This window comes from Homalodisca vitripennis, chromosome 3 (genome assembly GCF_021130785.1).
Source record: "Homalodisca vitripennis isolate AUS2020 chromosome 3, UT_GWSS_2.1, whole genome shotgun sequence".
NCBI classification, from domain to species: Eukaryota; Metazoa; Arthropoda; class Insecta; order Hemiptera; family Cicadellidae; genus Homalodisca; species Homalodisca vitripennis.
This window is the reverse complement of record NC_060209.1, coordinates 56,627,233-56,653,535: the sequence shown is the minus strand read 5'-3', so window position 1 is coordinate 56,653,535 and position 26,303 is coordinate 56,627,233. Positions and strand designations below refer to the sequence as shown.

The following is a 26,303-nucleotide window of genomic DNA, read 5'->3' as shown; positions in this document are numbered from 1 at the left end:
GAATTCCCTGCTGAATAACAGAGACATATCCTTTTTAGATTATATCTAACACTCCTGAGATAATTTATTAATAGTCACTAGAAAATACTCCAATCTCCTGATCTAGGTTATAGTAATTAAGACTTTAAAGAGCAGAGTTTTCAGGCTCTGAAGTCAGATAGTGAAACAATTTTCACAAGCTCTAATGAAACAACTCGAATTCCTTTGGAACATTCCAGAATATTTTATTCAATAGCTCCAGTTGTTTCAGTTATACTTTAAAACTATCTTAGGCCGATGTGGAAGAACTATTAAAGTCGGAGTCCGTAGCTTTCTTTATGATGGAACACCATGAAGACCTATAATATTTTGAAACGGAAGTAAGCATATTTGGGATACATAATGTTATTGCAGTGTTCATATACATTTTTAACACCACTGTACATATTAGCTTTTGCCATCATGGGAGTAGAAAAATTCAAAAATGTATATAAAATATTTACGAATGGTTTAATTCTCTAAAAAGGACTCATGACTGTTTCGCACGCCGTTTTTGTACTCTCGGTGTTCGTACTTGAAAGTATGGATACTTGTAAACCTGAGACAAAGCAGAATATAACCCTGTTTTTTGAACTCTGTTCGCTATATTGTCCTATTTGCTTGGCTCCGTTAAGGAGTTATATCAAATTAACTACTGTTCCATTTTGAAACAAACTAAATTGAAAGTTTTTGGGGCCCTGAGTTGTAGAGTAAAACGTTTTTCTAAGCACCGACGATTGGAATTTCTATACTTAATTCCATACATGTATTTAATACCATCAAATTATATAAATATCACCAACGACTTTAATTAACACTTTAAATATTTTAAGCCAATGTCGATGAATTCTAAGTTAGAGTCCGTACATTTTGAATCGATCAGCTGTATCAATGTTAACAACTTCGTCTATGTTTACAATTCATTTTTACAGAGTGTTTATTTTTAGTATTCAATATTAAAGATGTGAAGTTATTTTAAAAAAACGATTTCAAAATTTGTACTTACAGACAAGAAAGCGAGTTCATAATCAAGTTGTAATACAGTAAAATACAGATAGATGAATTACAAAGCAGTGAGTTAGTAGGTCATTGTCAGCAGTTAGGTAAGCTTGTGTATTCAGCTGTGTTAGTTGCGGGTTGTCGGGTTGTAATTGACTGTAACTGCCGCCAGCCTCACTGTTGTTATCTCACATTGTGCCTGTTTGTGTGTCTTACTCAGTTGTACTCCAACAGCGATTCTCAGTGTCGCTGTCGGTGTAAGTGGGAGAGTGGCTTCAGTCTACTCTTGATTGGCTACTCAATCCAGTTTTACTAATTATTTCCTAAAGGTAAGTCCTATGTTCCTATTGTTTAACTAAGAGAATAAATAACAACAATATGTGAACAATGAAAAAACCTAGAGCGGCATCAAACATGACTCCTTAATTTCTTTTATTGTTAAACTCAAAACTGATTATTATAAATTCAAATGAGAAAAACTTAAATATGTAACAACATATTAGCGAACGTCTGTTATTTCATACTTATATCTGATCTTATTTTACTACAATCTGTATTTATCATTGCCAAATAATTTCTTGATACTTCTGTTACTCTTATTCCTACTGTAAAACGTTTATATTATTTCCCCATTAGTTAGAAAGCATTGGGCTATATCTCCTTGTGAATGACATTCCCATGTTTTGAACGAAGCAACTCGAGTACGATCCTGAAAGAACACATCCTGTACTACCAATACATCGTATGATCTAAGTAACCAAAGGATAGGATAGAATTTGTATCATCAGCATAGGCTGTCTTTCTAACTTTTGCCTATATAATAGGATAAGGGCATCGATCATCCGTCTATTTCTCACTTACATCCTCTCATTGATCTTACCCTCTCACTCCTCTCAGATCTTTATCATATCAGATCTCTGTACAGTTCAGCCTCTATCATATCTCTCGATATACTTAAGATCGGGCGAACTAAACGTAAATGTGTCATGTATGCAAGTTACATTCCTCCTTTAATACAAACCGTCGCACATGTTGTATCATAGATGTACATCGACTATTCTTCCACTTCTTATAGTCTCGCACCCTGTCCCACCACTTCTTCCGTACCAAACCTCTATATACTCAAGCTTAGACGAACCAAACGAAAAGCCTTCCTACCTGCAACCGCCATCTTCCTTTATAGGTATCTCTCAGGTTGTTGCCTTCTGCTTTACCTCGCTTTCTAACACCATCGCAAATCTAACACTCGTATACACTCAACGAAGAGCTCTCATATATGCAATGACCCTCATACTTTGATACTTACTATCACACAAATTGTAGACATACGCACTTTTATTCATAGATATTGACTGACACTGTTAGAAAATGGCGTTGTCCGTGTAAGCTACAGTCCTTAAGCTGTACATAATCCCTGGGTGATGGACGGTATACAAACAGTTGTGATAGCAAGACCAGGATTTGTATAATTTCCACCTATGTCTCCTTCCAAGACCAAAAAACTATAAATATTCCAACTTATCTTCATCATTAAAGATATATTTCCTTAACACTTAAGCAAGTCAAAGTGCGAGTAAGATAAATGTTCATGATACATTTGATATTCTGGCACTACAGAAACTCACATAAAGGACTCTGAAAATAGCGTAAAGGGCGAAATTCCCGGTTAGGTGGAAGTAGAGGTCATCGATCACAGACTATATGGCATTTTACATCATGCAAGACTTGCGCGATGTATGAATAATACAAAAAAAAACCAGCGATGACGATATTTTTGTACAATCGGTGAAGTTGTCAGAAACAATCACAGTGTTTAAAACCTACCAGACAATTATTAGATACAGATCTTGTTACGTTTAACCCTATAATTTATTTTGGTGACTTTGATGACCATCGTAGCTCTTGGGGATATTCGTCGCAGTGGCGTAGATAAAAATTGTGTTTTTGGGGTCCACCGGGGTCTGGGGAATATGAATTACCCTCCAGCAGTGAGAAGGGCCCGGGGTAATACCCCGAGAAAATATTTAAACAGTACACTCCAAATAGCCATTTTAGTTATTTATTACACTGAAAAAGTTCTATAGAAATGGCTATTATTGCAAATTGAATTTTAATGGTCTGCCATTATGTGTGCATTTTTTTTCAGCAAATGTTGCCCAATGGTAAATTTAGTGTTTTAGTAATCCAACTTATTTCTACATAATTTATGAATACATTCTACATCTTACCAATATATTTGTTAAACACCGACCATCCTTTTTATCTGTGAATGTGATTCAAATTAATAAGGTGAAGATTATACATTTTTATTCTTGTTTGAAGAAGCACATGTATGATAGGCTTTGCTAAAGCTCACCCAATTACCAATATTTAAGGTAAAACATACTGTATTCTAAGGTAAAACATACTGTATTCTAAGGTAAAACATACTGTATTCTAAGGTAAAACATACTGTATTCTAAGGTAAAACATACTGTATTCTTCCTCAGCCATGTCAAATATTACACACTAACTATGACTACGTATTAGAACAAACTATGTAATTTTAATCAAAAATCACAAAACAGATTTATAAAATAGTTTATTACTTTAGTGCTTAAAGTAAATAAACGTACAAACGCCCTCATATTTTCCAAGAATTTATTACGGAGCACCGCGTCATTAACTACTAGTAAACTCGAGGACAGATACACAACTCAGAGGCCTTTTGCTAGTCTAGCCGACTTTTCGCTTAAATCTCACCGGTTAGCAGCAATGGATCGTCTTCTAAAAAAAACGTGGACAGTCTTATTTCACCCTCGATTATTTGCGAATTAAATAATAAAAAAACATATTATAGAACACGGAGGTTAAAGACTAGATGATTAATACCAGGTTATTGATACTTTAAAAAATGTACAAACAAATTACATGTAAGAATTTTTATAATTTCTCTAAGTTTTGGGGGGGGGGGTGTCCGAACCCAATAAACGCCTCCTCATATACGACACTAACTCGTCGGTTGACGAAAATAGAAGGAATCTAAGCAGCTGAACTGAAACGAAAACCAACTCGTAGATCACTGAGATCTATCTCTGTTATACAAAATGGTTTTAGACGTGTTAGGTCAGCAGTGAGAGCAGTGTCACGGCTTCTAGCTTACATCACGGAAGCCTTTGAAGCTAAAGAATCGACTGCTCTGATTCTATTGGACCTAAAAAGGCCTTCTAATGTCTCCCTCAATCTTTTGTCCTAAAAAAAGCTTGAGCATTACAGAACTGAGGAGACCGTTCTGAGAACATTTCGTGCGTAGTCTAAAGATAGAAAAACAGGCCATGTCCATCCAAGGAGCTATTTCATAACTTCTCCCTGTGGGACACGGTATACCACAAGCCTCAGTGGTGAGCTCTCTGTTATTTTTGGTAATGATTAATGTCCTTGGACTACTATGAGTATTACTTTTTGCATATTGGAAGTGAGAAAACTCATAAAATAGCCAAAACACTATCTTAATAGACGTTCGAAAAGGCTAGTGAATGGTTGTCTGAAAATAGGCTTATGCTAGATGAAGGAAAGACAAAACATATTTATAGTGTTAGCCGTGTAAATAAAAACGATTCGCTGGAAAATGTGAAACTCCTGATATTATTTTAAACCCAAAGCAGTCATAGAAAGGTAATTTGGACCACGTGTATTCAAAGCTATCGAAAGTGACATTCCTACTACGAAGACTGAAACCTCTACTTACTGAAAAACATTTAACTACTGACTACAATACGTTATTTCACAGCCATATTAGTTAAGGACTGTTACTTTGGGACTACGCAGCGAGTTGTGAGAAATATTTGCGTATGCAGAAGAAATCATTGAGGTTAATAACAGCTTCAGGGTACTACAAGCACTGCAGGCCCGTCTTCTGCAGATAAATATCCTGACAGTGTACGAGTATATGCATTACGTGAAGTCTCATTAGCTACAAGAGAAGTCCATCATTCTCACAACACACGTGGGAAACAAAATATAAATATCCCGTACTGTAGACTGCGCAAAACGAAGGACTCCCTTCCAGAATTATTGGCAATGCGTGTGTTGAATGCTTTGCCTCATAACATATGCACATCAGGAAGTTCAAGGAAAGGCTAAGAACAAGGCAGGGAACAAATCTACTGTATTCTCTTAAGGAATATTTTGAGACAGATCTGACCAGAATTATAGTTGCAATCAATCTGGGCGCGCTGGTCAGTGATTAAGTGGAAAATATTAAGGTCTCAAGGTAACCAACTTTTAATATATGACGTAAAAGGCATCTTTTATTGAATCATATTAAGTCGTTGTTGACCTCTTGAATCACGTTTTTGCTTTCGTTACCCTCAAGCCCATGGCCGTTGGGAAGAGAGTACTTGTTACCTTCTCTCAGTCTCAGAACAGGCTTGTGGTTGTTACATTTCAAATTCATATTACTTGCCCGTGAGATTTTTCTTTTCCTCACTTGGATATCGGTAAAGCTGACTGGGATGTCTCCTAATCTAGATATGACAGTGGGATCAGGTTTATATCTCAAAAATTAAGTAACTATATTCGGTTTATAAAGCTTATCCTACCTAATACAAAACTCTTCAACAACATACTGGGGTGGAATCAAGAGTGCGAGGACCTGTTCAGTGAGTTCAATGACACTGGAGACCCAGAAACAGTTGTGTCGCCTGCTTCACTCCCTCAATACAGCTGCGAGGGAGAAGTTTGTGTGATTACAATTGAACTTTATCCATAGTAGTGGTAAAGCATGATCCTTCTTGTGGAAACTCTACCCTGGCGAGTAAAAGTTCTATAGGTCAACAGGACACCGCCACATACGAGTCTGTGATATAGATAACGTAGCGTGTCTTTGTCCAAAACAGCTCACCAATTGTCCGACACGTTTATAACCTACAAGTTAACGAAATACATATCATCCAGCAAGCAAAATTGGCATTGACCATACCATTTTAGATTGAGAAGTTAAAAGAGCCCAACTCCAACCAGTGAATCGGTATAAAGTCTGGACTGGGTGAGTTCTTTCCATAATTCCTAAAGGCAGCAAAATAATGAATTGGCTTCTTACAATTTCCAATTGAATATTGGCACTTAAACGAATTGCCTGCACCTTCAAAATACTAAGGTTAATGGTGTTTTGGAACCCAACAAAACTCCTGAGCGGGTCGAGCTATTGACCAATAGTGGTATGAGTATTATTTAGAGGGAATAAATCTTACCGAACTGGTTTTGAACTTGGATTGATAGCTGTAATCACGCAAGTCTAAATGTGGTAAGATTTTTAAATTAGTCATGTGATTAAGGAGTGCACTTCATACTTAATACATGCGATTGTAGAATATTAGGAAAAGCAATGGCAGACCATGTTCAGAAAGGAATACAGTATTTCAAAAGAAGTTTACAATCCATACAGAGCTTAATGTAAGTGAATACACGACTAGGGTTAGCATTGCAAGTAGAGAGTGGTTTTTTACTACCCCCTCTCCCCATTTTCATATTTAAGAGTCGGCTATAGTAGAACAACATTGGGGGTTTTCTATAACAACAACGTTAAATTTCTCACTTTTACGCTCTTACTATTTGTTTTAGGATTACGAAGGATGTCTCATTGTAAAGGTATAATGAATACGATCTAAAAGCTTTTTAGTTTTTCTTGTAAAATATATAGTTTTTGAGTATTTAAACGATCAAATACAAAACCGTTTGAGATTTTTATTTTTATTCTAAAAATCCAAAACTCTAATAAGCGTTTGGATAGTATTAATAATATCTTTAAAATGAAACATCTTATATCATTCTAAAATCAAAAGTAGATAAGTTTGAAGTTTAACATTGTTCTTATGGGGCTAAAACCAAATAGCGCTAGTATAGCTGGCTTTTGACTAAAAGGGTTTTTAACGATACAGATCACTATAAATATCCAAACAAATGGCTTTTGATACATAAAAAATAGGATACTTTAAACTATTTAACGAGAAGTATGTCTAACAAAATTATCATTTAATAGCCTACTGTTTTTTTTCTTTTTTTTCTTGAAAATAATACTGCAACCAGAACTAAACAATCAGTAGACATTTCATCGGCCACTTAAAATATTATAAATAAACAAACGTTTATTTGTAAATTGGTAAACCAAGTTCAAATTTTAAGCCTACCTATTTATTGTAAACTGTAAAAATATTTTAGTTTTGAAGAGGATGGGGGTTGTTTGATAAACCAATTACTTAATGGAACCATACAATGGTATTTGTAAACAGTATAGTAGGTTGAAAAGGCATATAAAGAGTTTTTCTATTTGAGCTAACAAATGATAGCACTGTACACATTATTCATGTAAATCCACGATGTTGCACCATAGTGAGACCCCGTTTATGTGATGCTATCGTTGGTAACATGCTGCTTTGAGCCAAGTCACGTGGTGGCGCGACTACGATGTCCTACATGCGTATTGCAACATGATTAGACTCGGTCCAATTTTTGTACCGGTTTTTTAGGTCAAGCAATTTAGTCTTTATCAGCGGGCTTAGATTTAGACTTAGGCGTAAAGACTTCTACGAAAAAATAATTAGTTAAGATTTTTCCAAGATGTTAAAGACAAATGCATAGGCTACATACAACTTGACCTTCCCAATTTTCCAACCTATAAATAGATGTAAATTTGCATTTATAAATCACACAATTTAAATGACTATCTGAGATAGTCGTTTAAATTTTGTTGTGAAGCAAATAAAATTCCTGAAAACGAGTACAGTTGATATTTTTCAACATATGGTACTACACATTTAGTGTACATTTTAAGTGAAGTTTATCGATAAACAAATAAAATCAACAACTTAAGATGAAGAGGCTAAAAATTATTTATTTCGTAAAAATAACGTTTACGCTATCAAAGCACATTCTCTTGAAGAGCGTATAAAGATATTTTTTTAGCTGTCATTCATAACACGAACCTCTTAGCTCTCGTTGACAGCTTCCTTTGTAAACAAAAACTTACACTGTGTTAATACAGTATGACAGGAGCTTCTATTGTGATGATCGAAACTCGTATCTATTGTCGCACTTAACCGACAGCGCGCTACAGAAACAATGAGAAACAAGTTGCTGTCACAGAACGTAATGATATGAGCACTGATAGATGATAGTGCTGTAATAATGGAAGCACAGATACGTAGTGATAGTACCATGATATATGTTAGTGCAGTAATGATGGTATCAAAGATACGTAATGATAGCAACACTGATAGATAATAGTGCTGTAATGATGGAAGCAATGATAGATAATAGTGATGTAATGATGGTAGCAAAGATACGTAATGATAGCATCACTGATAGATGATAGTGCTGTAATGATTGTAGTAATGATAAATAATAGTGCTGTAATGATGGAAGCACAGATACGTAGTGATAGTACCTTGATATATGTTTGTGCAGTAATGATAGTATCAAAGATACGTAATGATAGAAACACTGATAGATAATAGTGCTGTAATGATGGAAGCACAGATACGTAGTGATAGTAGCAATGATAGATGTTAGTGCAGTAATGATGGTATCAAGGATACGTAATGATAGCAACACTGATAGATACTAGTGCTGTAATGATGTTATTGTATTCGTGTGTTTGCACTCTTGCAAGTGAGAAACAGATGAAAAGTTGCTGTCCCACTTTTTTAATCGCGTCTCCAATCAAAATGCTTCCCAAATATTTTCGGTGTTTTTGTTCATTCAGCGTCTGCCGATTTATATCTCAGAATGTCTGCAAAAACGGCAAAACAAATTATGAACTTTCTCTTTTTAATTCGATGCCGAAATTGCAAAGATCTTTAATTCGGTGGGGTTCAGGGGAGGAGAAATTCCCTGGTGGTCTGAGGTGCCGAGGGCCAATTTTGACTTCCGTCGGGCGCCATTTTTCAATTAATCCAATCACTGTAGTCTCCCACTACAAATCGACATGGACATACATTGTCTCACCACTCTGCTTGTTTAGATCAATCATTTGATTGGTCAGTACTTACACACAGTTATTTTGTTTGGTAGAAACAACGTACGCTTCTATAAGCTTTAATATAATACAATAGCAAATAGATGAACAGGATGAATGTCTAGCCGTTAGATATGGGGTACATGTACTATTTGAGTTACACAAAAGACATTTTGGGAACTATGCTACTCACGTAATTCCAAAATCAATTTCCAAATAATTTCCGTAATTGATTCCTTATGTCAAAACAGCAACCTACAAGTGTCTAAGTTCAGGTGCACACCTTGAGGAATGTTAGTGGCCTGAACTTCTTCAGTTCTCGGTTACAGGATCCCTGTGTCTGATCACGTGATTGTGTATTCCTCTGTTGATGTATAACTTTTGTATACCTATTTATATCGCTCCAACATCTTATTTGAAATTGAATAGCATTTGCGTTTAAAATGTGTCTATCTAATTGCTAGTATGAAGCAAAAAATAACGACAATAACAAATTTCCTTCATGGTTATTTAAATTACAGGGATTTAATTTCTAAACTGACAGTTTAGTCCGAGATTAAAATTCGGCAAAATTTTCTAACCGTCCCATATCGTAAATACGACTATGCAGTCAGATGTGGGCTGTAAGATAGGAACGGTTAGAACATTTTGCCGAATTTTAATCTCGGACTAAACTGTCAGTCTAGAAATTGAATCCCTGTAATTTAAATAACTATGAGGGGAATTTATTGTAGTCGTAATTTTTTATAGTTTAATTTTTACTATGTGGTAAAATTGAACATGCATGTTTTGGCGTCGATATTATGTTGTTGTAAATGAATTTTATTTAACTTTCTACCTTAAAACATAAGTATCTCTTGACCAGAATCTCACAGCGTCATCCTACGGCCATACCTCTTAAAACAGCATCTACTGAGTATAGAGCAACACTAGCAAGTTTTGTTGACTGGTCCTAGTGCTAACCTTAGTGAGGCTTCAAGGTTTTGATCGTCTTTGAATGTGGTTTGTGAGATGTCTAGTAAATAATAACTACAAATGAACGTTATTTCATATCTAACCATTTAAGTTTGGAACATTTAAATTGAAATCTTAACTATTTAAGTAATGCCATGTTTACGTTTGTGGAGTATGGAATAATCTAGCAGGCGTGACGGCCCAAAAAAGTGAACTTGGTAGCCCTGTTATGAGTGACGTCATCAGCAATGATAGGCTACGCTAGTGTGAGGATGTATTAATTATCCGAATAACTATATTCTCTTAGTTTCTAAGAATCTCCCTCTTCAAAAGTATTTGTGGGTCCGCTACTTTGTCTGAACGATTGACAGTCGGCAGCTCGCGGCTCACAACTGGGCGGACAAAGAGTCCACTAAAAGTGAGAGTATATCCGATGATTTTCGGCTCAGTGATAGTCGGCCCGTGCTCATGAACGTGTTAACACGCCGCGCCGCGCCGCGCCTCAGGCCGCCTCGTGACCACGGATACGGCACCCGCCGCGCCGTTCCCACACTTGGCCGGCCGACCGTTGTTGTGAATCATCGGTGAAACCCTTCTTAGCTATCTATTTCATGCTATCAATATATATAAGTCATTACGGTCCACGGCGTTTAGAGAATACCCGATACCCAGTTCTGAGACATTGGGATGATTTTCTCACAAAACCACTAAGACAAGCGACGGTCAAATATTTTTTTTTTTCAAATCTTATTGGGAACGATTCTAAAAATGTAAAAAATTGGGCTTTCAGTATGTTTATAAAGATGGGTGTACTAGTTTTCTCGATTACAACGTAAATACGGATGGAATTATGAAGAAATCCAAGGAAGTTGTAAAAAAATACATACACATATTGTATCAGAAGAATTATTAAAAGTGTTCAGACTCCGAAAAATATGCAACATCGTATTATCCAGCAAACTGGCTCGATTAATCAGAATACCAGACAAGTACTTGAGCTGTGAACTTCAATGAATGTTAGAACTCTGTATGTGTACATGTCAGGTAGTACATGAATGGGAACCTGTCAAGTAGTGTACCACCACTTGGTGCAGTTTTTCGATCAAAGATCTAGTCAGTTGGGGGTCTCGCGTCGTCCCAGCTACATAGGAAAATCATCACTAGATTTTTTCCGACACCACTTTTGAATTTAGCTCTAGTTCATCTTCTTCTTAGTGCACCGTCTGGACTGCTATCACAGACTTGATTCCTGGAATCTGGAGTCGTATTCGTGTGAAGAGATCCAAGAGGGTGACGAAGAAGCTCAAAACGAACTGTTTACATCGTTCCAACACCCAAGATACTTGGACTATCTCATCCAGTTAGTTTGTGGTTAACTTTTAACTCGAGTTTATATACTTTTTGATCTTAGAATGATAGACTCGTGATTGGTAGTTATCTATTTGTGCAGCGACAGCCTATCTTCGTGTAATGAAACCAGATGTTTGGAAATTAAAACAATAGAAAGTTAGTCTTCGATGTAAATCATCAGTTATTTTTTATAGCATGAATCCAAGGTGGACTGAATGTATTTTAAAGTGTATTATCAAGGAATTTAGGTCTGCATCACCGTTTTACTATGGCAAATTATTGTAAGTTCTATAAACGTTTGTCCTTATATTTTTAATAATTAATTAGGAAGAAGATAGTTTCTATTGTTGCTGATCTGTCTCGATTTTTACGATTTTTAGTAAAACCTTGCTCAGAATTGTTTGATTTTAACGTTTTTTTTATTCAAACAATCATGCAAACACTGAAACAAAAATTAAGGTTATATTTACTATCATCCCCATGTAAGTATTAAATTTTTTTTAACGGTAATTAAAAGTTTCAGGTATTTGTACAGGGTGAGGCAGAAAGGATGGATGTTTTTAGAGCAGATAGTATTCTGATCTGGGTAGTGGGAGTGGGGCGACTGAAGTGGCCATGTGTTCGGTAGAACATACCATTTTGTCTAGTCATTGTTTAGTCGTCATCATAGAGTCGTGGAGTGTGCAACACCGTGTGTTTACTTACGACAGTTTTGTTCGTAATAATGAGGGTATTGTTGCAGTTCAGCGCGAGTTTCGTCGTCATTTCAATCTTGCGAGAAATAACAGTGTACCCACTCGTAACACCATTTTACGTTGGGTTCAATCATTTCGTTCAGTAGGAACAGTGATGAATAAACGACCGCCAGGGGCTCATCGCACTGCACGCACTCCAGAAAATGTGGAAAGAGTTCGGCAAGCCATACTCCGTAGTCCTGGTCGATCTGCTAGGAGACATTCTTCTGAACTGAACATCAGTAATCGGTCAGTAAGGCATATTTTACATAACGATCTAGGATTTCATCCCTACAAAATTGCCATGGTTCAACAATTGAATCCTGGCGATTATGTAAAGCGGCTAAATTTTGCTCGAGAAATGAAGGCCATACTTGACCAAAATGAAAAGATCATTTTGTTTACGACAGATGAAGCACATTTTTATTTGAATGGTACCGTTAATCAGCAGAACTGCCGTTATTGGTCAGTTGAAAATCCAAAATTAATGCATGAGAGACCAATACACAGTCCCAAGGTGACAGTTTGGTGTGCTGTGAGCAGTTATTGGTCCATACTTTTTTGAAGACGACAACGGGACCACTGTAACTGTAACCTCGGAACGTTATAGACAGATGTACACTGAATTCTTCCTACTTGAACTAAGAAGAAAACATATTCCTATCCGGTAAATATGGTTTCAGCAGGACGGGGCGACAGCTCACACAGCAAGAAATTCAATGGAAGCAATTCGGGCTGTTTTTCGTGGTCGCATCATTTATCGGTTTGGTGACATTGATTGGCCTCCTCGTTCCCCAGACCTGTCCATGTGCGACTACTTCTTGTAGGGTTTCCTCAAGTCACGTGTTTACCAGCATAAACCACGTACACTTCAAGAACTAAAGGAAGCAATTCGTGTGGAAGTCGAACAAATTGGCAGGGCAATGTTAGAAAGAGTAGAAGCCAACTTCCGAGAGAGGCTTGTAAAGTGCATCGCTGAAAACGGCCGTCAACTGTCAGATGTTGTTTTCAAACATTAATTTTCTAAAATGTTAAGATCATGTGAATATTATTCTGTAAATAAATGTTTTTTTTATGCACAGGTAACGACATATTCCTTTTTTGAAAACCGTTCATCCTTTCTGCCTCACCCTGTACTTGAATTTTACTGAATATAATGCTAAAAATTTTATTAATCAACACATTTAGTGATTCTAATTAAATGATACTGTACATTTATTTTAGTATAAAGTATTTCAGAACGAATGGAAGAAAATTATGAATGTAATAAGAAAAATATAAGTCGAAATAAGCCCAAAGTAACATGCTTATGTCCAATTTTTTCCCATATTTTTCTCTACGGTCACACCATATCCCTTGACGTATTGGTCAACCGCCAATAAACCTGACGTAAAAACCTGTAACTGAACCAATAAGGCCGTGCTGCAAAACCTGCATCTGGGTTTTTAGTAAAATCGGCTCTTAAGGTCTTTATTGTGGGGAATTCGAGTAACAAACGAGTTCCAGTTACTTCATTACTTCAGCTATATAGTATTATTCTATAAATACTAGAAATAATACGCGGACAATTATTATATTTTAATAATTTCTATATTTTCGTCTATAATTGTATTATTTATCCCAGAATTTACATAAAAATCGGCTACTTGAGAGCTGTAGCTGTAATAAAATCTTGGGACGCACTGTTTGTATTGGTTATAGAAGATACAAGGATTAGAAAGATTTGTTTTAGAATAAAAAACAGAGGTTATCATCAATTTTGTGTAATTGAAGTTTACGCAATGATGTTATACATTGCGTAATACAATTATGTTATACACCAGCTCTGTACCTTGTTTAATAAAATTTATATGAATTTTCAAAGTTGTAAAGTCCTTTTAAACGCCCTGTATTGTATTACAAACGTGACATTTTGGCTACAAGCTTAAGTTAGATTCCATTGCAGTTCCGCCTTTGAAGTTACCTGCTCATAGGGGGTTTCTCACTCTAGAAGTGTTTGTCTTGGAGAACTCTTGACCACAGGAATTTTCCCACATACAGAAGGTTTCAAATAATGTAAGGTACACAGGTAACTCTTTGCCTCTTTTCGTCTTTCCACTAGTTTGAAAATTTCTGGCATCAAGAAGTTCCGGCTGCAGGTAGAGGTGCCGAAGCTCTAGGGAAGTTTTCTGAAAACCTCGTCTTTAAAGAATTATGATCCCTGAGAACTCTAGAAACATGCTGGATATAGAAACTTCTTGCTAGTAGGTTACGGATCATAGAGATATGGGATCTCGGCTTCTGTGTATAATATTTCGGCTTCTAACTAGAAATAACAATAACAACTGTCTGGTTATTGAGTTCTTAACTGAAGGTGCTGTGTTCTTAACAGAAGGAAGCTTCTGGAAGATCCTAGTCTTTAGGAGTATCCAGACTTTGAGAGGTCACTGCTCAGAGTTCCAGAGCTCCAAGCGTTCTGGAATCATCTTCCTTATGGTTATTCTAGCTCCTATAACTTCATGGAATGTGGGAGATTCCGTCACCTGAAAGCCACTGGAACATTTGTGCTAGAGCTCCGCCCCTTGGCTAAAAGGGCGCTGAAAAAACTACCCTGAATCAATATATATTCGAGAGTTTTCAAACAAATTTTAATAAAATCCATGGATAACTAGGGAGTTCCAAATCTTTCACTAGAAAGCCACTTTTGCAATATGGTTGGTTAATATTTGTTCCATATAACACTCATGTTAGTTTTAACAAGAATCAATTATATTATAAGACATTTAGAGTGGTTGTGCAGACAACAGGTTTTGCTTTAGGGCTCCAACCATTCTGTCGATTGACCCCAAAAGATCTTGACCTGGAAATTTGCTTGCGATTTCGTAAAGATCCCTTAAGAATAATTGAGTCCACAATCGTGATGATTGTGATTAGTTTTAAATCCATCCAAATTTTATTTCCTGTTTAACTATTTATTTGTTCATATGTAACAGTTGTAACTTCGCACTATATATAATATTGGGCTGCTTTCGCGGAGTTATATGGCACTACTGTATGTTATATTGTACGAGAATTTTTTCCATTTTATGTACACTTGAAAGTGTTTCTTGTACATGGTAATTCATTTGGGCAGAGGATGTCAGTTCATGTTTGAGAGAAATAACACTATGACAGAGAAACAATTTCTCAAATTTTCTTTTTTCCATCTGTTTTGTACTCAAATGAAACATAATTGGCCTAGCGTTAGCGAAGCATATTACTGTCTGTTCGCACGATATCTCGAGAACGAACTGACCTATAGGCCTAGGCTTCAAATTGGCATGAAGCTTCATTTCTATATAGAAAACACCGATTCTGATGACGGTGCATGTCACTATATGAGATTTTGCTGAGCATTTGCGAGCATTTTGACATGGATCTTATGGGTAAACCATCATGGTAGCAGATAAAATCACACAATAAATCAATTTGTAAACAAACTGAATGCTATCATGAGAGATTTAAAAATATATAATAGTAACGCAAGTAGCCTAAATACACCACCAACACATACAAAAATCACTCGGTATAGAATTGTATTATTTAAACGCTGCTATGAAAGTCAACTTATTGAACAATGATTTGAATGTATCCCGTGGAAAGATATATCGAGAAATATGTCATCCTTAGACTTTAAATTTTCCATGAAACTTCATTGTTATCTAGACAAGAGTGAGCACTATCACGGTGAATGTCCAATCATGGAATTTGTTTGATCATGATTGGAGCCTATCACTGCCAATGGTGCAGTGTAGCGGGTACGGCGGTTATCGCAAGATAACCAGATCAAGCAACGTCGAGCGTGGCCGCTGCTTGGACAGGTGACCGCTGAGCGATCCTGTCCTTGCAAGCGGCCCGCCTGCCCGGCCATTGGTGGTGGTTCGGAAGTAACCATTAAGCTGTTGGTCCCCAGGTTAAGTGTTAGAGAGGGCTTCTTAGCCCTAACTTCGCCTGGTAAAATAAGGCATTCTTTACTTTTTACTTTTTTTTATCACTCAGTACTGACACATTTCCCTTTTGTCTCCTGAGAAGCTGTAAAGGTTTCTTGTCTGAATGGTCGTATGACTGTCTGTATGTCCGTAAGACATCTCAAAATTGAAATGAGCTATAGTGTTGAAATGTTGCATTCAACTTCAATAAAGCCTGCAACACGACATGTGGTGTGTTGTTAGCTTGTTATTTTTTGAACCATGACACTATTAATATAACCTATATTCTACTGCTTGTTAAGGAATGTGTTATTTGGCAAAGAAATTATAGTTTAAATGGCCACCTGCAACTTCATATAATTGCGTTTTTTTTTTTCAATTTGGGATCCTTGAAATATTTCGCGCCATGTATTCTGAAACAGCGGAATCCGTTTAACTACAAATGTCTCTGATTAGTACATGTACTGTACTTTAATAATTAATCATAGTAATGACTGTGTCTAAAAAAGGCTACACAGTCTCGCGTAATAAGAGCCGGAATTCAGAATGATAGTGCTTGTAGAATGTAGCGGTTAGCGCGGGGACGCTGGAATGTATGTGAAGTCACCGTCACAAGTTTCACTATGCACTCCCACAGCCCCGACTATTAGTAGTCTGACACAGACCATCTAGAAATCGCGACAAAGGTCGTGCATTGACTGCTATCGGTCGCCGCCGCAGGGCTTTCACTGCTTCCTTGCTAGCACTGGTCCGTCCTGTCTTCTGTTGTATGACGAATATCAATAAACTGCGTCTGACTCTGAAGCAGACGTACAAATACTTATATTCTCTCTGTGTTGTATGTAATTCTGTGTAATTTTTAAATATCTGTTAATGTATAATGAAAACTCCTTTCACATCTTAGTTGATACACTACTGTGTAGGAGTGAGATCAATAGAAAGTCAAGAGCTTAATCAAAGTACTGATAGAACCCAGCAGGGATCACTTCTTGGCTGCTTTATACCTTCCAGTTGAACCCACCACTGGGCACAGCAAGAACCGATGTGTCACTTCAATCTGGGCAACCTTATGGATGTCCAGGAGCGGCACATCACAAACTGCAAATGTCGAGATTCTGGGGTTCATGGGCAATTCGATAGGTCTAGTCTACTGCGGGAGACGACTGTTGAAGTTGGTGGGGTTAGTTCCCTAACCTTATAGGTTCTTGCTAGCCTCAACAAGAGTGTGCCACCCCCTGCCTGCGTTGACTGTAGATGCTGATTCAGAGCTGGGAGACATGATTCCCCTTCTTCCGCGGAGACATGATGAGATGTAGTGTCCTAATTCTTCCTCATGGATCTCGATAGGAGACGGCCCCTACCCCCTAACCTTACCCATCCTGAATACCCTGTCACTCCGGAAGCAGCGCAAAGGTTCTTACAAGACTAAGTGCAACTTATAAGCTTCTTGTCCTGAGAGAACAAAAAAAGTATTGATAGAGTTCTGCGTCTAACGCAGACACTGTGTTGGGATTTTTCAGTGGATAGCTAAAAGTAAGGACGTCATCTCTAGGAGGAACAAGAGACTTGTCTCTTTCAATATATTATATTGGTGTGTAAAGATTTTCGTTGTTAAGGTCAGATGAAGTACGGCCCCAAGGTTGAACACTATTTGTACAGAACTACTATAGACACATTCTATAATGAAATTTAGCACAAACTTTGTATGGAATATAACAGGGTGAACATATATGGAGCTCCACCTAGAAAAACTAAACTCACTATACCTCTATAGGATACAAACTGCACTTTTCTATTAGTATCTACCGCAAGATTGTTTCTACCTGCATAATACGAAAATAATTGGCACTGAGGTTTATTGTAACTTTAAAATGTTACATATAAACCTCATTCAAGTTACATATATCGTTTTAAAGGTACTTGTGAAAGAAAATTAACACTGAAACTTGGAGGTCACCACTAAAAAAGGTGAGTAATTCAAATTTAAAATAAAAAGGTGATTAATTCAAATTAAAAATATCCTTTTAAGACACAAACTCGTTTTAATTAATTAAGTTTTAGTAAAAAAGTGAAACACGTAGGTTTTACAAATATAAATGTTAGTTAAATCAAAGTTTATTCGGCTCATTAACATCAGTGTTTTTGTAATAGTTGCTCAAAAGTGCTCCGCACTGATAGTTTGACAATGCGTCTGACCTGTTGTCAATCTTGAAGTGCCATGCTGGATGTACGAGCCTGCGGAGCTCCTTGAATTTCTTGCACAAGTCGGTTTCTCAAATTGTTTATACACCTTGGCTTTGATTTATACACATTGTCTTTAATAAGGCTTCATATAAAGTAATCTACCATTATTTATAACCATTATATTAGTTGTCTCATTAATTAACTAAATTATATAATTTAGATGAAAAATGGTTATTGAGTTACTCAGCACGTTTTTGTGCCTACGGAGCTCCAGGAAATCATTTGGTACCTTGCACAATTAATCAGTATGACTAATTAATGTTTTGATCTAAGCCAAAATTTGTATGGACACCCAATTTCACTCAGTTTCACAAAATTGTGGGAAAAGGTTTATGGAATTTGCACATTTTTAAGGATGTGGAAGAATTACCCCAAAAGATCATCCCATATCTCAGATGCGGAGATATGTACCCATAATATACAAACATGAACACCTCAAGATTGAAAAAGTGGGTTTTCCTACTTAGATTATTGCATCCATAATCACGCCCAAGAATCTAGTATTCTTACTTTGCCCCTTGAACTTATTTTTTATTCATTGATTTTAACAGATAAATGAACCAATTTAGATTTGTTTGCGCTTAATTTCAAGCCACTTGCATCAAACTAGTCCTTACTATCATAATATCTTATTTACGGAAGCCTAAACTTATCAATATCTGAATCAAATAAATTTATAGTTGTGTCATCCATAAAAATTATGATCAACGACGTTAAATGTTTTGTCGGGGGCCTTCTCGTAAATTGAACCTCCTTCTGCAATCCAACTGGGATGTATATTAGTAATTAATTACGTTGATTGTAAATTGCTACTTGAGAGCCGTAGCAAATATCTAACTGGATTGAAGATTTAATGCTATTTGTATCAAGGAACCCAAACAATAAAATTAACATTAATGTTTTAAACAATTTAATTACACCATAAACAATCGATGTGTAGTTGGTCATCTGTGTGTCGTCAAGTTTTTGTTTAAACCACATGCGTAGTTTTGCGTACTTTAATGCATTTAGAAATATATTCAAAAGTGGGGGTTCGATGATTATAGTATTCTTCATTTTGACGTGACAACGTCTTAAATTAGGTTGCGGCTCGGAGTCACTCATGAAAAAGTGTAACGCCCGGTAACGTTACGATGCCCGTCCAGTGGGTCCGCCGCACGGGATCCGCACGGGATAAAGCAGATAACTGTGGGTCCGCCGCACGGGATAAAGCAGATAACTATGTTTATTCGTGAAAATGTGGAGTGCTTAGATTCGTCATTTACAACAACTACAACAATAAAGGTAAATAATTGTACACTGATATTTCATTATCGTAAACTATGATTGATTGATTAATTGTTAGATTGACACAAAAGTTGAGAAACTGAGTTTATAGGTTATGTCATACTATTGACAAATGTTGGTAGTGTTAAGTAAATTATTAGTTTAAATCACTCTGCAATCAATCGTAATTCAGTCGATTGAGAAGAAACAGCGCGTATTGCTAGTCAAACATTTAAAATAACAAATTATAACCTCTAACCTGTCATAACAGTGCGACCAAACAAACGAACTAAAACCGACCAATCACCACGCGCGGAGTTAGAATTTAACTGTGTTTAGCAAGAATTTCAAATTCCAATTTTAGTAAATGTTTTATTCAACTTTACCATTTACAATAACAAATTTTAATTAATTTCAAATTATGTACAATGTTTTAGTAAACAAAATATATTTCTGTAGTTAAAATTTGTGCAATTCTTATTTTCATTCAATTCCTTGTTCCTATTGTGCAATTTAATAATATTCATATCAATAAATATTCTACCGAGAAAAAGACGTTGTCACGTAAAATCTTCGCCCGTAAAACCGACTTTACAGGCAACCATAATTTTTTTAAATATTGGTCTATTGAACTGGCGAGGTATTTAGCCAATATATGAGCTGATGTCTTAAGAACTTTAGTTACGAGAAAACCTTATCTCAAATGACGGAATTTAATACTTACGTACATTTTTTATTTCTAAAATGCTAACAGAATATACATTTTCTTATAAATTATAATGTTGGTTATAAAGATAGCAAATTGCCTCGTGTACTTTGTTTTAACGCGCGAATAAAAAGTGTAATAAAATTAACAACATGCAATATCTAATTGTAATTTGTTATAAGTGAGGGATAGTATTTATTAATTTAAGTTTTTTAGTCTTGTGGGACTAACAAGTAATTTCAGGTTTTTGTTCATATAACACTGCTTCGCTGTTTGAAACTGTGGCAGTGTAATTCCAATTTGATAACTAATTGTGAAATTATGTTCATTTTGGAGTAATTATTATTGTTTTTCTTCCTTTGACACCCAGATTATTTAATTTGACAATTGGCCTATCGTGGGACACACTGTCAAATTTACGTTGTGGATATAAAACCACGCCAATCACTCTTTCATTGTCATTAACAGAATTAATAATTGATGTAGTGAACTCAACACAATCTACAATAATAATTGTAGATCTAAAGCCACGTCGTTGAGCATCCAGTAACCTATTGATATCCAAGTAGTGTGTAATAATTAATTGTACAGTTTGTTCATAAGCTGTTGACACGTTGAAGGTTTTTGTAGGTAAGGACGACAACCTGAAGAGTCATTTGAAATGAAGCTGGTGTCAATTAAAATGTTTAAAAAGGTTTTTGTTCGATCAGTGGCGAGACTCAGATTTTCTAAAGATGGAACTAGGAAAGTACTGGCTACTTCCTCGGGATTGGCTCTTGCCCTGTCCCTCATCCTCTATAGTAGGTTTATTTGAGATATTTTAATATCAAGTCGTACGACATCCCATACAGGATTTACTATCCGTTTTCAAGACGTAATGGCCGTCAGCAACACGATTTGTCATCTGTGTAGCCTTCCGTAAAAACTAGCATTACATATTGTAACGGATAGATAGTCAGATGCGATCGACCTCTGTCACGATGTTCTGAGAATAACCGGCATTGGTCTAATTGATACCAACTGTAATCCACTGAATACAATTCTTGGTGTGTGTGGTTCTGAAGTTTCATTTAAAACTATATTTGTTAATATTGTGGGTGAAAGTAAAAGTTTATTGGATACAAGCTTTGCTGTGGGATGAAAACATTTTATCAAAACTTTTACACTTAGTTCCTCATGTGCCAACTATTACTATCTATTGGATACTGTAATACGAGTCAGTTGTTAATACTTGTGAGTGAATCGTCTTAAAACTTCGCTGTACACGACGTATATTGTGTGACCCTCACGTTGCAGAATCACCAGACTGTTAGGAGAGCTTACTCATTACCCACGGCCAGCTGCAGTCCATATGTGGGTGGCTGTGGGAGAATCACGAGCTTCTTAACTCCACGAAGGCATTGTTAGCTATTGTCCTTGAGCAATATTCATACACATAGAAAAATAGTTTGTCTGGGAATTTAAGTCTTTTTAATAGAAACTGATAATCTGTAAGAATCATGGGAATATGAGGTATGAAGACTTTTTAAACTGTCCCACAGCCAGTGAGTATGATAGCCCTGTGATGTTTCGGTACGAAGTGCAGTATTGTGCCATTGCATGGTTTAGGAGGGATTAGGTTCAGTAGCAAAGTTATTAGAGATCCTCACGGATTGTGAGGTGAAATTTCTAGTGGGTTAAGACTCTGTAGAAACTTAACAGGATAGTGAACAGCGTCTTCTAGTTCTACTATAGTACTAAATCGATAGATTGGTACTTCAAAACAAAGATGGAGAGCTGATCCAATAAAAGATCGTAAATGTACGTTGAAGAATCGTTTTTAAGAGTTTGGATCAGTCGTTCCCTGAGCCAAGATGTTTCTTTAGCCCTAAAATAGTGTACGTTAGAGTAAATCTTTTCTGACAATGTCATGAAGAACCTCTTAAATATTGCATAAATATTTAGAGTACCATTCTCCATCTCCAAAATCACTAGCCAGCAACAACCCCCCCCCCCCCCCCCACATAATTGGCTAACAACTTCTTATGTCTGGGACAGTCGTATTCAAAGCTTCAAATCCTCCTCCCTTATGGGCCATACATAGTACACGATACCTCCCCATACCATAACACCAGGCACATTAAATTTTCTGCTTGGATTACGTTATGAGGATTTACATCCGACCAGTACACGCAGTTATGCCGATTAACGCGTCCATTTAGTTTGAAACATGCCTCATTACGCCACAAAATTGATCGCAAGAAATTTGGATCAACCTCTGAGCGGATAATTATTGTCTCACATAATTCCAATCGCCTATCGGAATTATCCTCGTGAAGCGCTTGGAGTTAAGATGGACGATATGGCTTAAACTGTAATTGTTTTAACATTCTTTGCACGTGTCTTCTTGATATTTCAAGTTCAACAGATACCTTACGAGTCGATTTACCGGGACTGGCTACAAAATCTTGAGCAACTGTCTGCAGGTTTTCTTCGTTGCAAATTGATCGTGGACGACCACACTTCGGGGCATTTTTAACGCTTCCTGTGTTTTCAAATTTCTTATTTAACTTCCGCATATATACTGTCGAGTGGGTATCGCGACACCGGGATATTTACCACTAAATTCATCAATTATTATAGCAGTATTTTTATTATGCTTCCACCACAGCTGAAGGATGTAAACTCGTTGTTGGCTTGTAAACATTATAAAAACACACACAAACAAACAACAGATGCAAAGAGCGTCACTTTACACTAGCCGCTGGAACAGACAACAATGAACTTACTCCGTGTTGCTGCCAACTATTATTGTTACCAGCCTCATTGTTGTTGTTGCCGTATTGTTACGAACCTATCGAAACAAAATATCCCAATTTATGGGGAAACTGACATATGCGCTATCCTGTATTAATTGACAGTGAGAAGTGTGTCTGTGTGCAAGTCATGTTTCATATTTAAATATTTACAAAAGTATATACAGCACAAGAATGAGATTAACATGGGATTAAACAGTACTTTAAACATTTCTAGGTCAGTATCTGAGCTCGACATGAGTACTCTGCAGACGTCCAAGCGACTTAGATCTCCTCCCATACTTGGATCAGGATTTCTGGGGTAATTGATTCAACAGCATCTCTGATTCGTTGATTTAAGTTTTCAATATCATTGTGTGTATATGTTCACTGTAAACTTGACTTTCGTCACAACTCCATTAATAAAAATCTAAAGGGATATGGTCGGGTGAGCGTGGTGACCAAGCACTTAAATCACCTCGTCTTATCCACCTTCCAGACAATTTCTTGCTCAGAAAATCACGAACAATTTTGCAATAGTGGAGTGCTACATCGAGTTAAAAATCACATTTCCATTGTCAATTTGTGGTACAGTATAGTGCCCTAGTATATTAAGATAAATAAAACTTTTTTTTCAGAAAAGAAAAATGGATTAACAATACGGTTTCGGGACAAAGCTCACCAAACATTTAATTTAGTACAATCGCGATGATGGTCTATGAGGGCATGAGGATTCTCACTTCCCTAGACACAGAAGTTATGATAATACACCTTTCCAGATAAATAAACTGTAGCCATTAAAACAATTTCGTTTATAACATTTTTATCCAGTTCATTTTCACACAGAATGTACAGTAAACAGCAAAGTCATACCTCTTTAAATTGTTGGGATTTAAAACGATTAAACTAAGTATTTTCTTAAAAACTTTATGAACACACAATTCACGAGCACATTTCCGCACAGATATTTTTGGACATTAAAAAGGTGTATTGAATGTTCCTGACTTTTCATCTCCTGTTATTGGCCAACCTGCCTTATCCCATCGATAAATGATAAATGCGTCTGTCGGGAGAATTTTCACGAAGCACTCGACGATACTCACGTTGCACTGAAATTACAGGTCTAAACTTGCAAAGTTGCCATTGTTATTGTTTTTGTACTGTTTTGTTACTGTTTTGAGTAGATGGTCACTCGTTACTACTAGATGACAACAATGGATAAATCAATTAACGAAAATAAAACTCTACACAAAGTCAACACACAAAGAGTAAAAAAGTACTTATAGCGATAAAAGTAATAAGAATAGTTAAAATAGTTGCATTTAAACACCACGTTATAATAATTCGAATAATACACAATGAAAACTGACGAAGTGAAAAATGGGGCTGTGAGGAGATAGAAATCTAGAAGAAAGAAGTTCTTACTTTCCTGTGGCCAGCTGATCTAGTTCAAGTGATCGAGATGCATCGCGTCGCCGTCGCAAGGTCATGTCTGTCCGATATACCACCGTCGCCATCTTGACCAGATCTAGTTCACTTTTTGCTCACACGTCGTATTTGGTGGCGCTGCTGTCACCCCACATCAATCAGTTCCCTCTCTTTCTTTGTCTTGTTGGTCTATGAGTTCCTGTTCTGGTGACACACTGTCGTATCCGGCGGAAATGGAATTCTAGAGTTTTCGTTTTTATCGGAAAACACCAAATGTATGTTAGTCAATCAAATGTTTAGATATTTCACCCAGTGTACTTGTGATTTTGAACGATGGTTTAATATTTCAGGCACTTTGTTATTATTATGAAAAATTAATGACTTAAAGTTTATTGAACGGACGTCAATCAAATTTAGCATAGACGTTCTAAGGTTTAGTGTTTTTACCACGGTCGATACTGAATACATTCGGATCTCACAAAGTAGACCCCTGGGATGAAAAAAATTTCCACCAATTATTTTCTTGAATCTATTGTTAAACAGTTTATTACACAACTTGACAGTGATGTGATGGTTGAATATCAAGGTCTAAGCCCGATTTCAATCAGCCATGACTGGAGGTGTTAAACCTATGATAAAAGCGATGAATTCAATTTTGTCCTGAGGCTCTTAAAGATATGATGGGTCAGATCGAAATTTAGAATTACACTTATACATATGCCTTAAAGTAAACATAAACATTTATCTTGTCATATGCTGTATGGAGTTATTTAGCTGATTCATATTTAAATTAATGAAATCCACGTACGTTATATAATTTTTCTTTAATTTTAATTCAGGAAATTGTAATGTACACTATATTTTTACGTAATACGCGAGAAATGTTGATCGTTGTCATCTCAATCATTGGACACAAGTGAAAATAATCTTGTATTGTTAAAGTAATTGTTTATTGTGTGATCACTTTTATGAAATTTACTGACTGCCCAAGAACTTGTAAGTGATATTACGCTCATAATATGTGAGATACAATAGTATACAGTAGTAGAGCAGTTTTGTTATCAAATGTACGATCAGATTAACGACCAATTTGATTTGATTGCTGGCTTTCAGCTAATTATCAGCTGTTTCCGAATTGGAAGCGGTGGATCGAGATATTTCATGTAGGCCTACTGTCGTTTTATCATCATCTCGAAATATTTCACCATCTGTATTATTGAATTTTTGAGTTGGAATATGCAGTGGATAAAATTACTAAAGAACGATAGTAACATGATTAATATTATAATAATATAAAAATTATATGCATCGTATCGATAATACAACATTACGTTGCGTAATCAATGTCAATACTGTAATACTCATTTAAAACCAATTTAAATGTGTTTACTATACTAAAAACTAAAAAAATAAAGTATAACAGTAGGGATATCATAATTTTTAAATTTATGAAAATGTTAATCTTAAATTTTGATTTTAGTTACTATTTATACAATGTTGGGCTATGTTCCATAAATTCGTCCACTTTGTAGACTGCTCCAGGCAACACAAAATTGTTTCATTTTCATTTTGAATGATTTGTCATTGGTTTATAATTTAGTACATTGTGGGATTTTATTGCAAAATCTGACTCCTGCTTGTGGCGGAATATTTCTGAATAAATGTAGTCTAAGTAAGGATACGATTGCCAGCTACTTTTACAAGTTAGTTACACTGTACATAAACACCAATTTGGTTTTTGTTCTCTTGTTTTATATGTTATTATTACATTGCGCCATGTTTGTATGTTCTATCGACTCTTAAAATTACATTTAAGTGTTTTCATTTATTTAGTCCCCCGGCGGATTTAATCGACAAGACCTCCAGAAAGGCACAACCAGTAGGTAACTT

At 36.2% G+C, this 26,303-nt stretch overlaps 1 protein-coding gene across 4 annotated transcripts in view; it reads left to right on the top strand.

The window, feature by feature from the left end:
• Positions 1–1,141: 1,141 nt before the first annotated feature.
• Positions 1,142–26,303, top strand: part of LOC124356923 (cGMP-dependent 3',5'-cyclic phosphodiesterase-like) — a 39,368-nt gene continuing 14,206 nt past the window's right edge. Inside the window, exons 1-2 of one of the 4 annotated variants that reach the window (XM_046808225.1) lie at positions 1,142–1,346; positions 23,224–23,307. In XM_046808225.1, coding sequence (XP_046664181.1) covers positions 23,243–23,307 — 65 coding nt within the window. In that variant the 5' untranslated portion in view covers positions 1,142–1,346; positions 23,224–23,242. Of the gene's footprint in view, positions 1,347–23,223; positions 23,308–24,572; positions 24,689–26,303 lie in introns of those variants that run through there. The other 3 variants (XM_046808224.1, XM_046808226.1, XM_046808227.1) reach the window with 3 other exon arrangements.